General features: G+C 40.7%; 1 protein-coding gene across 1 annotated transcript in view; it reads left to right on the top strand.

The window, feature by feature from the left end:
* AOAH (acyloxyacyl hydrolase) overlaps positions 1 to 15,473 on the top strand; it is a 201,322-nt gene that overhangs the window by 149,178 nt on the left and 36,671 nt on the right. The window contains exon 13 of the mRNA XM_045564068.1: positions 273 to 355. Coding sequence (XP_045420024.1) covers positions 273 to 355 — 83 coding nt within the window. The remainder of the gene's footprint in view (positions 1 to 272; positions 356 to 15,473) is intronic.

Here is a 15,473-nt window from a genome sequence, read left to right as displayed (position 1 = left end):
GATTAGAAAGGGATGACTCTGGAGGGCTTCATACAAGTTTGAGATCTTCAACGACACTCTTACCACATCGACGCAATTCATTTCATAGGGCTGTTTCTTGTGACAACTCCCAATAATACATTCACAGTTTAGGGGAAATTTGTCAGCAGAGATTTGACTTTCTGAGTTCATTTTAATTGCATTTTTAAAAAAATCATGATAAAAACATGTTTCTTTGAACTTCATCATGTGAGTGTCCTGACCTTAAATATAAACCTGTATGTTTGTTTCAGAATTAAAGAAAATTCTATTTACCTTCGTTTACGGGAAAGAAACCGCTGCAATCACAGGGACTACCAGAATATTGCAAAAAATGGTATGTAGCTTTCTATTTCAGCCTTCTGCAATGTGCCTGCAATGAATGATTTTGTTTTGTAAATACCTTGAAAGCTGAGATTTAGAGAACAAGACCACAGAATAAAAGGAACAATCTCTCTTCCAACACCATTGCCCTTACTGAGAGAAGGGCCCTGCGCTTAGAGGCATTTACCCACAGCAAAAGGGAACAAAAACAAGATGCAGTCACAGGGTAGACCAAAAGGCAGATCAGTCATCCCACAGCAAGTTCTAGAAAGTCCAAGGTGCAGTGTGTTTACGGCTCAGGAGGCAAGACCTAAGTGAGCATTAGCAGAACAAGGGCTGAGCAGAATCAAGGTCATTGCCAAAGCTCTGCCCTCTCTGATGGTGAGAAGTCTCCCACGTTTCTGCTGGGGTTGGAGTTTTAAGTTTCACCTGTGTGGGTTTCCACCTTCCACCTTGGACCCGGAAGTGGTCTACTGATGGAAAATTTTAATGAGACACCTAATTGATAAACCATGGCCTGGCTAATACCAAATGAATTGCCACGTAATGTTTTGTGACACCATAATGCAGAGATGGCAAACAGTGTGTGTGTGGCCACTCCTTCCTCCTAAGCCTGGGGAAGATATTACTAATCAGCCCTGGCACACTTGCCTGCTATACTCAGATCCTGCCTCAGCAGTCCTCAAAATGCAGCACGTCTGACAATCATCATCAACAAATTAGACCTGGCACGTGAAGTTAAACCTATCTGCCATCCGTCCCTGTGCCATCTCTAATTAACAAAAGATGTGGAAGAATTTTCCAAGCAGCACAAGTCTTAACCAAATATGTGACCTACAAATAATGTATTTTTTTATAATAAATATTCTAGACAGATAAGTGTTCTACTTTTCTAAGAACAATACAGGTTTTTTACTAGTAAAATAACAGCTGCCATTTATTGGGCTCTCTCCAAGTGCTAAGAACACTTTATGTGTATTTCCGTTAATCCTTTCAACAACAGACACTGTAAGGCGAGTATTATTAAATTTGTTCAGAACAAAGATATCATCGATTTAAATAGCTCTGGGGAGTGTTGAGGGAGGAAAAAGGAAGGAAAAATTACAATGTGCCCATTGATTGCAGCACTCAACCCAATATCAAGTGTGTCCAAATATACTTCTCAGAACTGAGGAGTTATAATGACAGGCACACTGTTCCAGCTGAGGAAACGAGGCATAGTGAAGCCCAGAACCTTGTCCCAGTCACAAAGACAGTAGGCTGCAGAGCTAGAAGTTTTACCCAGGTTGTCTCACTCCACACAGACAGCAGCAAAGAGAACACAGTCATTGGTCTGTGACCTGAGAGGATCTCCAGGAAGAGATCGGCCTCACCTCTGCGTATGAACACAAGCAGTAGTTAACGCACATGGACAGTCAAACCTAGCTGTGACTCATTCCAGATACAAAGTGAACATCAGGACTCTGGCTGCACTTTCTCTTTCCTTTAGCGAGATACTCACACATGAGCCCCCAATGCTGTCCAACACCCTCTGTCAATGTAGACTTCAGAAAACAAAAGCTCATCTGTGTGGCATATTACGCAGCTCTGCAAAACGATGGCTAAAAATCAAATTTATCTTTACGTGGGAAGACAAAACACTGCCAAAAGAAAAATTAGGAGATAAAATTGGATCATGTAGTTGAATTTCTACTATATTTTTTAAAAGAAAAGAAAAAAACAGTTATACCTAAGAAGAAAGATTGGTAGAAAACAGACCAAAATCACTGCAATAAGTTATGGGTGATGGCTTTTATTTTTTCTACTTTTCTGTTTCCCAAAGATTTTATTTTATATAGAAATAACTTTAAAAAAAAAAAAAACCTTAAAAACTGAGTCTAGGAACAGTAAAGGGCTTGTGCAAGGTTACATAGCCAAAAGTATCAGGTTAGGGCAGGTCATGAGCAACAGGGCTCTGCCGGAAGAGCAGGCTGCAAGCTGTTCTCTGTTCCATGTACTCCGAGCCTGGCTTCTCTTTCACAAAATCTGGACGTGCCGAGAGTCAACATCACTTTTCTACCTGCAACGAATGCAGCGATCTCTCATAAAATCATAAAGACCAGAGTAAGATACTACAAAAAGTACCTAGGATATTTGATGGTAGACGGTTATCTTTTTGTGATCTGCTGTCTTGACAACATTCCTTTAAAATTCAGATTGCAGAGAGCAAAGAGCGAAGGGAGATGACAGGAAAGCCTAATCATGAAAAAACGCGTGTGTCAAAATTTAATTGAAACCTGTGACTCCTGTCAGACTTCTTTTGTCTAATGAACAGATGCCGGGGGAGGAGGGACTCTTTCCTTTGTTTCCTTTGAATTTGCAATCCTTAGAAATGCATAACATGCACACTTTGTCTGGTATTCCTTCTTTGAAGATGCTTCTTGACTATTTTTCTAAGAATGTAATTCTAAAAGGATTTTTTTTAGGTTCTCAGTTACTCATTATTTAATGCTCTGGTTTTGTTCTCCAGCCCCTCTTCCTATTTTCTGTCGCATTTCCTTGCTTTGGATTTTCTTCTGATAATACGCAGCATGGAACCTGACTGCCCACGCCAAGTTATTTCAATTACTCCCCAAGGTTTTTATCAGATATAGGAGAAGTCAGCTTTCCACATTCTGCATACTTATGGGGCAACACTTATTTTTCAGAACCAGCAAGAAAGAAAGAGGAATAAAAGGAAAAAACAGTTGAATGGAATATTAAAGTGTTTCTTAAAAATTGTATAGTAAGAATTAAAGAAACAGCTCCTATTTTCATCTTGATCCTTATGCAAGAGATCACGAACATTCCTATACCTATCTCTATCACGAACCACTGTCAGTGATTATAAAGCATTTTAAAATGCAGAATGTAGAAGTCATCTTTAATTCAGGGAATAATTCTCTGGTGTGGGAGTTAAGAACAGCGAGGCTCCTGCCAAGTCTTCTTTATGATCAGCAAAGGAGATGGCTTGCAGTGGCTTTGGGAGCTCCCAAGATGCCAAAATGGCCCAGGGCTGGAGGCAGCAGTTGCACTGAAGGGGGAAGGGCCAAACCACTGTGCAGTTGGCTGGCTTCTTGCAAGATGTCACTTCACCTCTCAGAGACAGAAAGTGATGTCCAGAAAACAAGGTCCCCTCCTTGTTGCCTCATAAAATCTTCTCCTTTCCTTCAAGTATAAAATCAACCGGTTTTTTTTTATTTCAGCTTATTATGGGGGTACAAAAGTGCAGGCTATATATATTGCCCATGCCCCCCCATCCCCCCGAGTCTGAGCTTCAAGCTCATCCATTCCCCAGACAGTGCACATGGCACTCATCATGTAGGTATACACCCATCCCCGCCCCCCACCCCCCATCCCCCCGAGTCAGAACTTCAAGCATGTCCATTCCCTAGACAGTGCACAGGCTCTGGGATTGGTGTGCAACTTGGGCCAATCGTTTGATCTCTTTCCTCTGTTTCTGCATCTGCAAAATGGGGATCGTGGCTCAGTGAGCACAGTGCCAAAGGTGACCCCATCTCATTCTGGGTTGCCTGGACAACAAGCCAGTGTGAGTAGGCCATCATCGCCCCATCTTCCTGGGGGTGAGGCTGTACCCAAACTTGGTGGGATGAGGGGGTGAGGGGGACAGCTGCCTCCTCGTCTTCTGCAAACCCAGCCTCTCTCCATTAAAGCCAATTCCTTAAGCTATGCCACGTGATATTGTAGAATTTGCCACAAAACCTGGTGCATCAGTGACCCAGATGGGGCCACCTTGCACAACAGGTATGATAACAGTACTTACCTGAACTTCATGGGGCTGCTGTAAGGTTCAGTGAGAAAATACGGGGCTTCCTAAATGCCCATAATTAGGATACCACCAAAACAATTGTCGATAATTCCACCTACCACCTGTATCATTATTTACTCAGTATTTTAAAAAATCAGTCACTTTTTCAATGTCAAAAGTGGGGGGGTTTGATTGGCAATAAGTTTACTTTTTTTATTGCTACATAATAGATGTACATATTTTTGGAATACACGTGAGAATTTGATACATTCATATAATCAAATCAGGGCAATTGGGATAACTATCACTTTACACATTTATATTTTCTTTACTCTGGGAACACTCGAATTATTCTCTTCCAGCTATTTTGAAATGTACAGTAGATTAATGTTAACTGTAGTCACCCTACTGATCTATTGAACACCAGAGGTCTTTTTTCTTCTATCTAAGCATATATTCATACCCAGTAATCAATGTCAAAAGTTTTCAAAAAGAAACAAGTAGATTTGAAAAAATTAAAATAAACTGAAGACCACGTGTCAGTGATAAGAAGGCCTGCGGCTCCCAGAGTCAGAGGGCAGCAGAAGGGCATTGACCGCTGGGTGCCCAGGGGCCTGGGGACAGCAGCAGGCAGGATGGTAGCGGGGAGGGGTCGAGGCAGCTGGACAGGCCTGGAGTATCCGGCAGAATGAAGGGGCTCCCTCTGGGAGGCACACGCTGAGCGAGGCATGACGGAAACTGGGATGCCAGAAGGCAGCGAGGACAAGGGCTGCAGGGGAATGAGCAGGACAGCAGAGCAAGCCCTGGGAAGCCAGCCCAGGACTCCACTGGGGAGGAATTAGAGGGCCAAGGGCAGGGATTAAGGAGGAGAGGAGTAAGCACTGAGGGCCAGGCAGACGAGGGCCCCATAAGGGTGGTGGGGTTAAGGGATGGAAGGGACTGGAGAGAGGCCTTTGCTGCTTGGGCTGAAAGCTCCAGAACGTGCTTGAGGCTGGGGGAAGCCCAGGGTGGAGGCAAAGCAGATCCAACAAAGATGCTCACCCCTCAAGGACTATACCATCAGAGTGGTGGCACTAGTCAGTATCCAGCTGGGGAAGCTGGCAGGGCAAACATGGACCCTTAAACCACCTCCTACACCTGTGCAACCTGCTCCACTCTTTGAGACCTGGGCGTTAATCCTTGGGGCCTCGTGCTCAGTGAGGACTCAATAAATATTAGATTTTATTCAACTCTGTCTTTGCCTGATCTCATGCCCCTCATTATGGGCCAACCACTCCATCCTCTCCATCCCGTGAGCCCTTTATTCAAGCCTCTGTTTTTGCACTTGCCTCAGCTTGTGGTCACGTTATTTGCTCTAAGTCTGACTTCCAGTGTGACAGGGAACAGGAGCCACATGAGGCCGAAATTGGTATTCTCAGCACTGAGTTCAGCATCTGCTGCACACAGTAGGGACTTGTCCATCCAACACACATTTTCTTAACCTAAATAACTCTCAGGATTCACATTTCACCTTTGAAAAGAACTAAAGCATAAACAGTAACCCCTTGCCAACGTGAATACCTCCATGGTGGGAACAAACCAAAATTGGCAAGATTATGCTTTATTTAAAATAAACAATAAGAACCACTCTGAGCTGTCACCTCACACCTATTAGGATGGCCATTATATATTAAAAAAAAAAAAAAAAAAAACCAAAGACAAGAAGTGTTGGTGAGGATATGGAGAAATTGGAACCCTTGTGCATTGTTGGTGGGAATGTAAAGTGTTATAGCTCCTATGGAAAACAGTATGAAGGTTCCTCAAAAATTAAAAATTGAACTACTATACCTCATTTCCGGGTATTTACCCAAAAGAATTCGGAACAGAATCTGGAAGAGATATTTATTTGCACTCCTCTGTTCATTGCCGCATTATTCACAATAGCCCAAAGGTAGAAACAACCTAAATGTTCATCAGCAGACGAATGGAGAAAGAAAATGTAGTATACACGTACACAATGGAACACTATTAAGCCTTAAAAAAGAAGGAAATCCTGCCATGTGCAACAGCACGGATTAATCTTGCAGGCGTTATGCTAAATGAAATAAACCGGTCCGAAGGAGAAACACTGCATGATCCTACTCATGAGTCATCTGGTCAAACTCACAGAGGCAGAGAGTAGAATGGTGGTTGCCAGGGACTGGGGGGAGGCAAAATGGGGAGTTGTTCAAAAGCTGTAAAATTTCAATTATGCAAGGTGAATAAATTCTAGAGATCTGCTGTACAATATGGTGCCTATGGGTGACAATACTCTTATACAATAAAATATAAAAATAGATAAAAGGCAAAAAATAAAAAGTAGAAGAAAAACAAACGTTAAAGTGGTATAAAATATATTGTGAAGTACATAAAAATCTGTAAGACATCTACTTTCAAAGTAAATAATACTCATCTGATTTTTAAAAACCAGCCAACCCCAGTTCCGACTCCGTGTCACTGCTGCCCAGGCCACCGGACGAGGACACACTGACGGGTTTACCGGCTGCACACAGGCCCTCTTCCCAGTTTTCAAACAAAGCTTTACTCACTTGGAATATAATGTCTTTTTCACTGGCAGCCTCCCTCATTTTGTTTTTGCAAGTTTAGCAAAACCTTTGTATAAACACCTGTTTTGGGTTGTTTTGTTTTCAGAAATCTGAAAGTGCTTAACAGCATGTTTTTTTCTGGGACCAACCTTCTATCTATGCAGTGAAAAGCCTCCCCTCTCTGTGCACCCACTTATGGGGAGAGTGGGAGCAGGGGACTCCCTTGAAGGATCAAGATATGAAAAATGGAGAATTTTAACATTTTGCTGAAGTGCATGTTTTTGCAGCCTCACCTGCCCATCCCCACCCCTCACCCCCTTGCTGCAAACCAAATTTGGTCTGGAACCTCTTAAGTTGTCCACCCACACCCACCGCCCACACTCCACACTCTGAAAAAAACTTCATCTTGCTAGTTCCCTTCTTTGGGCTTTGGTTAAACCATCTGGAGAACGGAGAGAATCTGCCAGACCTAGAGAAACTAAGGGAAAGGGGCAAAATCCAGACCAGCACCTGAACTTCACATTCACTCAAGAAAGTGTTGGGAAGGCAGGATGGGGCAGGCTTGGCCAGGGAAGGGGTGAAGGAAGCATTTCTAAGGGGAACTGCAGAGGGAGCCCTGGAACAGAACCAGAGTGAAGGGAAAACACAGAAGAGGTGAAGGGGTTTGCACGTGATGTGGGGAACTGTGTCCATGACAGGTTGTAAACACAGCTAGCTCTTCACTCCCATTTGATGACTGTTGGCCTGTGTTTTCTCCATACATCACTGCTCTGAGAATGAACCACACCAGAAAGTAGGACAAGGACATCAGTGCCCAATAAGTCAGAAAGACTTGCATGGGTGCAGCAGAATAGCTCCAGAGAGCTGCCCAGGCCTCTCTGGCATATCGATTACTTTGAGCTAAAGGTCATTGAGAACCAGCAGATAAAAGAGAAGTTTCTCTTTTGTAATGGAAATTTACATTTATTAAGGAAATTTCCATTTGTAATGGGTGTCTCTTTCTTGTACCAGGAAGGGGAGGACTCTTAACAACTGTTATCAATGGGGAACAATCTTAAACCTAAATCTGTATATTAAGCCTTACTAACAACTGCTGATTATCATACTTTTCCTGGTCACCTTCCCATAACTTGCCTCTCCCACTCAGAAGCCCAAAGTCCTTTTCCTTTAGCCTAAGATGGTATGTGGGCCCAGGTTCCAGCCAACCCTTGGGTTACTCATTGCTGGGTGCTCCGGTCTATACATGTGTGATGCACATGTTGATAAACTTCCATTTATTTTCTCTTGTGAATCTGTCTTTGGCCAGTCTCGTGTGCAGGGCCCCAGCTGGAGAGCCTAAGCTGGGTAAAGGAAAAAAAATTTCCCTCCCCTACGGTGTCCAACAGAAGGAGAAAAACTGCTTCTGGGAGCTGTTCTAACAAGAGTAAACAGTAGGGAGCAGTCCATCCTGCTGTTAGACTTAAAGAAGCCTGACAGAAAGGATTTTACTTCCTCCATAAACAAGCGAACTGTCAAAGGAGCTTGCCCTGGGCACAGAAACACCACTATTCAGGGCTTACTCCAAGCTTGAAAGAACAGGTTGATGTCCTTTTGGGCCCTACAGTTAATCATATGTTTTATTCAGGAATATTGCCAGGGACCATGGGTCAGGGCCCAACTATCCAGGGCCATCCATTAGCAGGATCAGTGCATTTAGCTGGAGTGTTGTGTGAGGCTGCAATAGTTATTATCACATTTATGGATTTTAGCTAACACTAAGTACCTTCTCTGAGCCAGACACTACGCTAAGTACTTTACATACTCTATCCTCATTTAATCCACAAAGCAACTCCATTTTATAGATGAGGAAACTGAGGCTCAGAAAGGCTAAGTAACTTGCCCAAGGTCTATCAGCTTGTCAGTGACAGAACTTAACCTGTGTCTGTCTCCTACCGAAGGCCATGTGCCCAGCCATGCCACACTGTCCCCTGTTGGGTTCTGGCCTCTGAAGTCACCATCTTGCTGCCTCAGACACTCAACACCTGCCCTGGAGTCAGCTGAATGTCAGAATTGGATCCCTTAACCCAGCATTCGGTGCCAGTCCTCTTTCAGAAGTGGTCTTTTGGGAAAGAGATAGAGGCAAGAAAGAGTAAAAGAAAGATGAAGAGACAAACTATAAATGAGTATTAACACAGGCTTAGCTAAATTCAATTACACATGTAAGGACTTACTATTTTTATTAACACCCCCCCCACCATGCTCTCTATTCAAGAAAAAAATAGATTTTGTACTTTTAACTAGTAAACTGAGCTTCTGCTCTTGTATTCTTACCACAAATTGCATAATCTGAGTTTAATCATGAGGAAACATAATGCAAGCTCAAATCAGGGGACATTTTACCCAAAAAATTGGCCAGTGCTACTCAAGAGTGTCCAGGTCATGAAGGACCCAGCAATCAGTCCAGATTAAAGGAAACTAAAGAGATGTGATAGCTAAATACAGTACGTGATTCTGGATTAGATCCTAGCTCAGAAAATGGTCATCAGTGGAATAATTAGTGAAATTTAAATAAAGTCTATAGATTAGGCAACAGTAATAAAAAAAAAAAGTAAAAAAAAAAACCTAAAAGTACTGTGATTATTAAAGATTTCACATTTAGGAAATCTGGGTGAAGGGTTTGTACAAATCCTTTGCTCTATTTTTACAACTTATTGAAAATTATTTCAAAATGAAAATTCTACAACAATTGTTTTAAAAGCCACAGAGGAGAGTATTTGGAAAAAAGCAAAGAGATCACATTTGCCAAGCAGAAGTAGGCCTTCAAGAAATATTTGGTGAGCTCAACAATTGAGTTGGGTTGGTCTCAACCCAAAACCTTGAGAGGATATGACAGAAATTATTTATAACAAAACAATGAGGACATTTCTGTTTGGAGAGCCTTGATACAGTGTGGCCGCAGCAACCGAGACAGACTTTAGTGCCAATTTTTGACATGCATCATCTAAAAGGCAAATGCTTATAGATACACTCAATGCCTACAGGCATCAAAACCTGCTATTTCCCCTAAGGACAAAATGCTTCAAGATACAGTGTTTAATTATTACAAAAACTTTTAGAAGAGAAACATTTCAACATGACACATCTCATATGCAGGGACACAAATCACCTTTTTATTATTCATTTCTTTATTATTTATTATTCCTGTTTTTAATACTTCCAAGGTTTGGGAATTCAAAGGCTCATTAAACAATGGAGACATTCTGATCCAAGTGGGACTACTTCTTAAGACTTATCCATGCAACCTGTGCAGGTGGGAGCAGGGCACATGGTAATGATTGTAATGTGAAGAGTGTGTGCTTTTGAGCCTTCTGTTTTGTCAAGATTTGCATCCTGTACTGCGTGAATAAGCACACCTTCAGAAGGAAAATTCAGAAGCAAGTATCTTATGCTTTTTTTTAATGTAATTGCCAATGGCCAGGGCTCCTTAACTCCCAGCGAGGATAGGAAGTTCAATACATCCCTTTCATTTAGGGCTTGATATAAAGGGCATCAGGGGAAAGCTACCTGCTACCTGTACTGATAGCTAAAGTGAACCTGCCATTTCTATCAGCTCCAAAGCATTCCGGGCTGTGTATTTTACCCTGGTCTTCCTGGTCTTCTCTTTGACTTCCCTTCCTCTTATTTTCCACTTGATTTTCCTCCTCTGCTCCCCTCCCCTCTTTCCCCTCCAATATTGCAATAGGTGCTAGAAATAGAAAGATGAGCAAGACAAACCCCTCCCTTCAAGGAGCTCATAACCAAACAGGAAAAAGAGACAAGAAAGGGATTATGGTTCTGATAAGCTGGTACTAAAATAAAGTTAGGTTGAGGCCTCTGGAGGCAAAAAGCACTTAATTCTGCCTGGAGAAGTAGAAGACAAGACGACTTTACAGAGAAGTTGAAGTGGGAGCAGAGAGCCCTGCAGAAATCGACAGGACTCCAGAAAGCAGAGGGAGATGGTGACTCACGGCTGGGAGGCTCTGAAGGCAAAATATCTTTGAGGAAGAGGGAGAGGGAAGTTCAACATGGCTAAAGGATATTTGTGGAGGTGGGTCAAATTTTGAGACTGGAAGTATATTAGAGCCACAGTGGGAAGGCTATTGCATTCTTTTAAAAATATATGTTTTAAGGAATCATTTAGATAATTTGTCACTGAAATTCAGAACCACACTTGTGAATTTGAAAGCACTGTCAGTAGTAGAAACACCAGCAGAAACTGTCACAACAATTATTAAGTGCCTACTATTTTGAGTTCAAGGTTAGTATATTAGTCTGAATGTTTCTGTTTATTGCAAGCAAACATTTTTAGAGAAAAGAAAGAATTTAAATTTCTCATGATGGATTTTCTTTAACTGGATTGTATAAATCATTCTTCTAAAAATGCTTTCTAAATTATAAAAATCCAAGCAAAATCTGCAATATTTAAAAATCTAATTCATGTTAAATGACATTATTAGATTTCTTTTAGGGCAGTATATAATACCATATTTTTGTGAACTTTTCATAATCTTCTTAATGCATTCAGGTTTCTGGTCCAGGTACAATGGAGTAAACACACCCCACCCTCTCTCTCCCACTGAAAACAGCCATAAAACCTGAACAGAATGTATGGAACAGATATTGGAGAGCTCTGGAAAGTAAATAGCAGGCCAGCTGAAGAAGAAAACCAAAACTGGGATTACCACCAAACCAGCAGTGAGGTTAATGTTTTGTTTTCTTCTGGAATCTCCCAACCTCTTCTCAAGGTAGCTGAAAACCCACACAAGTGGGCAGTGGCACAGGAAGAGATCACTTCAGAAGAAACCCTCTAGTGCTCACTCTAGGCAGGGAAAAGGAGTCTCCTGGCAGTGACAACACTGGAGGCATACAGGTGCCTAAAATTCTGATGGGTTTGGGGAAAGACTGCCTCTTATCTGGAAGAGTTGTGGTCCCAGGAGTGTGGGGCAATCCCCCATTGCCTTTTTTCTTGCCCTGTCCTGCCATTACCCAGTACCCCATGAGTGAATGTGTAGGAAGACCACAGCAGAGTGGGGTAACTAAAGCCCCAACTATCTGGCTATAGGACCAAAGAGGGAGCACCCAAGGAACCAGAAAGTACCAGGGAGATCATAGGGAGGGAGGGTCTTTGAAAGGCAACTCCCTAAAGTTCTTTATGAATTCCTGGGCTCAGCCCTGAGCTGCACATGCATGGATTTGATCCTAAATAGCATATCAAGGACTCTGAGAACTGAACTTAGAGATTGACCACTGCCCAGGTTCTAGACTGGCCATTCAGTGGCACACACATGAGAAAAATCAAAATAATACTGAAAATAGAACTGATGTTGAAATCACAACCTCACAGAAGGCTGATTAGAACTTGCCACCTAAACCAAACAGGGCTGATTGCCTACTAAGACAAAAATTTTCACATATCCATAGTATTTAAACAGGATAACATAATATCTAAAATGACAAGGATAAAATTGAAAATTATTCAGCATATGAAGAACCAGAAAACTCTCAACTCATGTGGGAAAAGAAAATCAACAGATTTCAATGCCAAAAGGATACAGATGTTGGAACTATCTTACAAAAAACTTTAAAGCAGCAGTTATAAAATGTAAAGACTTAGTGAAAAATGCAATAGATAAGTTTAAATAGAATACTAAAATTTTTTCAAATAAAAGAAGGCAGAAAAGAGAAATGAGAGAAACAAAAGAGAAGAAACAGACAATGAAATGGTAGACCTAAAATCACACATATTAATAATTACATGAAATAATGGTCTAAACATATCAATTAAAAGACAGAGATTATCAGAATGGATTAAAAAATAATGACTCAGCTAAATGCTCACTTCGAATATAATAATACACATGGCTTAAAGGTAAAAGGATTGAAAAAGATATACCAAGCCAACACTGATCAAAATAAACTGCAGTGACTATATTAATATCAGACAAACTAGACTTCAGATCAAAGAAAATCACCAGTAAGAGGGGGACATCACATAACAATAAAAAATTTAATTCACCAAGAAGATATAACAATTCTAAATGTGTATATATTTAGCAACAGAGCTTCAAAATACATGAGGCAAAAATGGACAGAATTTAAGGAGAAATAGATACAATCACAATTACAGTTGGAGACTTCAACATTCCTCTACTGGTAGTCTATAGAACTAGAAAACAGATAATCAGTAAAGGTACAGAACTATTAACCACCTGGATCTAGCTGACATTTATATATCACATCACCAAACAACAGAATCACATTCTTTTCAACTGTGGATGGAACATTCACAAAGGTAAAATATAACCTGGGTCATGATATAAACCTTAACAGATTTAAAAGAATTGAAAGTCTGTTCTCTCACTATAATGAAATTAAACTAGATCTCAGTTATAGAAAATTACAGAAAATCTTCAATGATTTGGAAATTAAGTGACATATTTATTTATAAACCATGTGTCTAAGAGGAAATATCAAAGGAATTTAGAAATATTTTCAACTGAATTAAAATGAAAATGTAACATTTTAAAGTTTGTGGGATGCAGCTAAAGCTGTGATTAAAGGGAAATTATAGCTTTAAAATTCTTATATTAAAAAAAGAAATAAAGATCTCAAATCAACAATCTAAGCTCCTACCTCAAGAATCTGGAAAAAGAAGAAAAAAATAAAGCCACAGCAAGCAGAAAGAAGAAAATAATAAAGATAAGAACTGAAATTGATGAAATTGAAAACACAAAAACAGTAGAGAAAATCAGTGAAACTAAAATCTGGTTCTTTGGAAAAAAAGCAATAAAATGTATAAACCTCAACACTAATAATAAAAAAAAGGAAAAGACACAAATTAGCAATATCAGGAATGAAAAAAGGAAAATCACTACAGATCCCATGGACATTAAAATGATAATAAAGGCATCCTACAAACCCAGAGGTCTCATAGATACTTTTAAACAGTTTTGACATTATCTTATTGGCAGTGGGATTCCCATGGAGGTAGTTAAACAAGAACTGACACAATATTTGCTGGTTGGTAGGATCCCTCTGGCAGATGTGTAGACATTGGAAGAAATTGGTTCCCTGGAGAATAAGCAGCCATGGCAAGAGTCCTGGCCAGAGAGAGGCAGGCCTAATATAAGGCGGCAAGAATGAAAAAGAATGTCTCCTGCCAATAAAGATTTATCAAGAAGTAGAACCAAGAGGACTTCATGACCAACTGTATCATGATGGAGGCAAAAGATGATAAGAGGCTAAGAATAATGCACAAAGTCTCATTTAGTAGACTGAACAAGTCATTGTGTATTTCTCTTCTGTATCTGTAGCTCAGTGTCCTAGAGATCATTGCATATTAACCCAGATAGGGAATAGGGCAGGATGAGCTTGTTGGGAGTGGGGAAGATAGAGTTCAGTTTTGGCCATATTCTATTTGAGGTCTCTGAGGGATATCTTCAGAGAGATGTTCCATAAATAGTGCGAAGCATGGGCCTGGGCTCAAGGAAGAGATCTGGGCTCAGATAGAATATTGAAAATTATGAACACACAAACTATTGAAATCATAGAGTTGTATGGTCTGACCCAGGAATAATGTGCAGAATGAAAAAAGGCAGCCAAAGGTGAGACCCTTGGAAGAAGAGGAAACATGAAAGAGAATTAAAAGAGTGGTCTTTGGTCAGAGAATTAATAGGAGAACAAAGAATGCATGATGCCATCAGAAGTTAACAAAAAGAAAATGGTTCACAATGCAAGAAACAGTCATCAATGTCCGTCTCTTCTCTACTTTCCTTTCTAAACCACTGCCAAATAAAGTTATTTAATGAGCACCTGCCATGTGCTTAGTCCTTTAGGAAAGATTCCTACATTCAAGAAACGTATTGTCGTATACACATGAAATAAGCAAAAAATAAGCCAAAAAACACAAGCTCTTACACAACAAAACACCAAATAGAATATGATCAAGAATCAAAGGGCACAGACCAAACAGTAAGTATTACGTGTGGAGAGGAAAAGGAGACACTCAGCATTTAGTGACATAAACTGGAAACCTCTTCCTGGGGAAGATGAGTCATGAGAGGAAGTGCTGAGGGTGAGGAGTGAGATGTTGAAGGGAAGAAAGAGAGAGAAAAGGAGGTCTTGCCTTAGTTACCCAGACTCCCTGCTCTTTTCTAATTTTATAGCCCGCATCGGTGCTTGCCTGTGCGGACACACACACACATACACACACACATACACACACACACACACACACACACACGCACGCACACGCACACCCCAACTTGTCAGAAAGGAAGGAAGGAAGGGAGGACATCACAAAGTTAATCACCTAATTCTGTTGCTTTTTAATTTGGGACCAAATACAAGTTGTAAATTTCTGTTAATTATTTTAATCTTAAATTTTTAAACAATTAGTATCTTCTGTTATAAACAAAAATTTCAGGAAACAAAATTCAAAGTAATTTAAAATTGTTGATTTTTTTGTCACCCTGGGAGAGCACAACTAAATCAAGTGCAAACATGCCCCATAGCTTTGTTTTGTTTGGCACATGAAGCATTTTTTTTAAATTATTGGATTAGTTACCAACATTGGGAAAAATTGGGAGATTTCACGTAAAGTCCCAGATTTCCAACTTCTGTTGTGAAATCAAAAGATTTGACAACATTGGCCCCCATTCTGAGTGGCACAAATCCGCCAGGGCTGAGGAGCAGCTGCTCTTTCTAGATTGGAATGATCGTGTAGTTCACCTTCCAGACCCCGCAGGTGTCTGAGCTTGTGA

This window comes from Lemur catta, chromosome 11 (assembly GCF_020740605.2).
Source record: "Lemur catta isolate mLemCat1 chromosome 11, mLemCat1.pri, whole genome shotgun sequence".
Taxonomy (NCBI): Eukaryota; Metazoa; Chordata; class Mammalia; order Primates; family Lemuridae; genus Lemur; species Lemur catta.
This window is presented reverse-complemented; position numbering and strand designations above follow the sequence as displayed.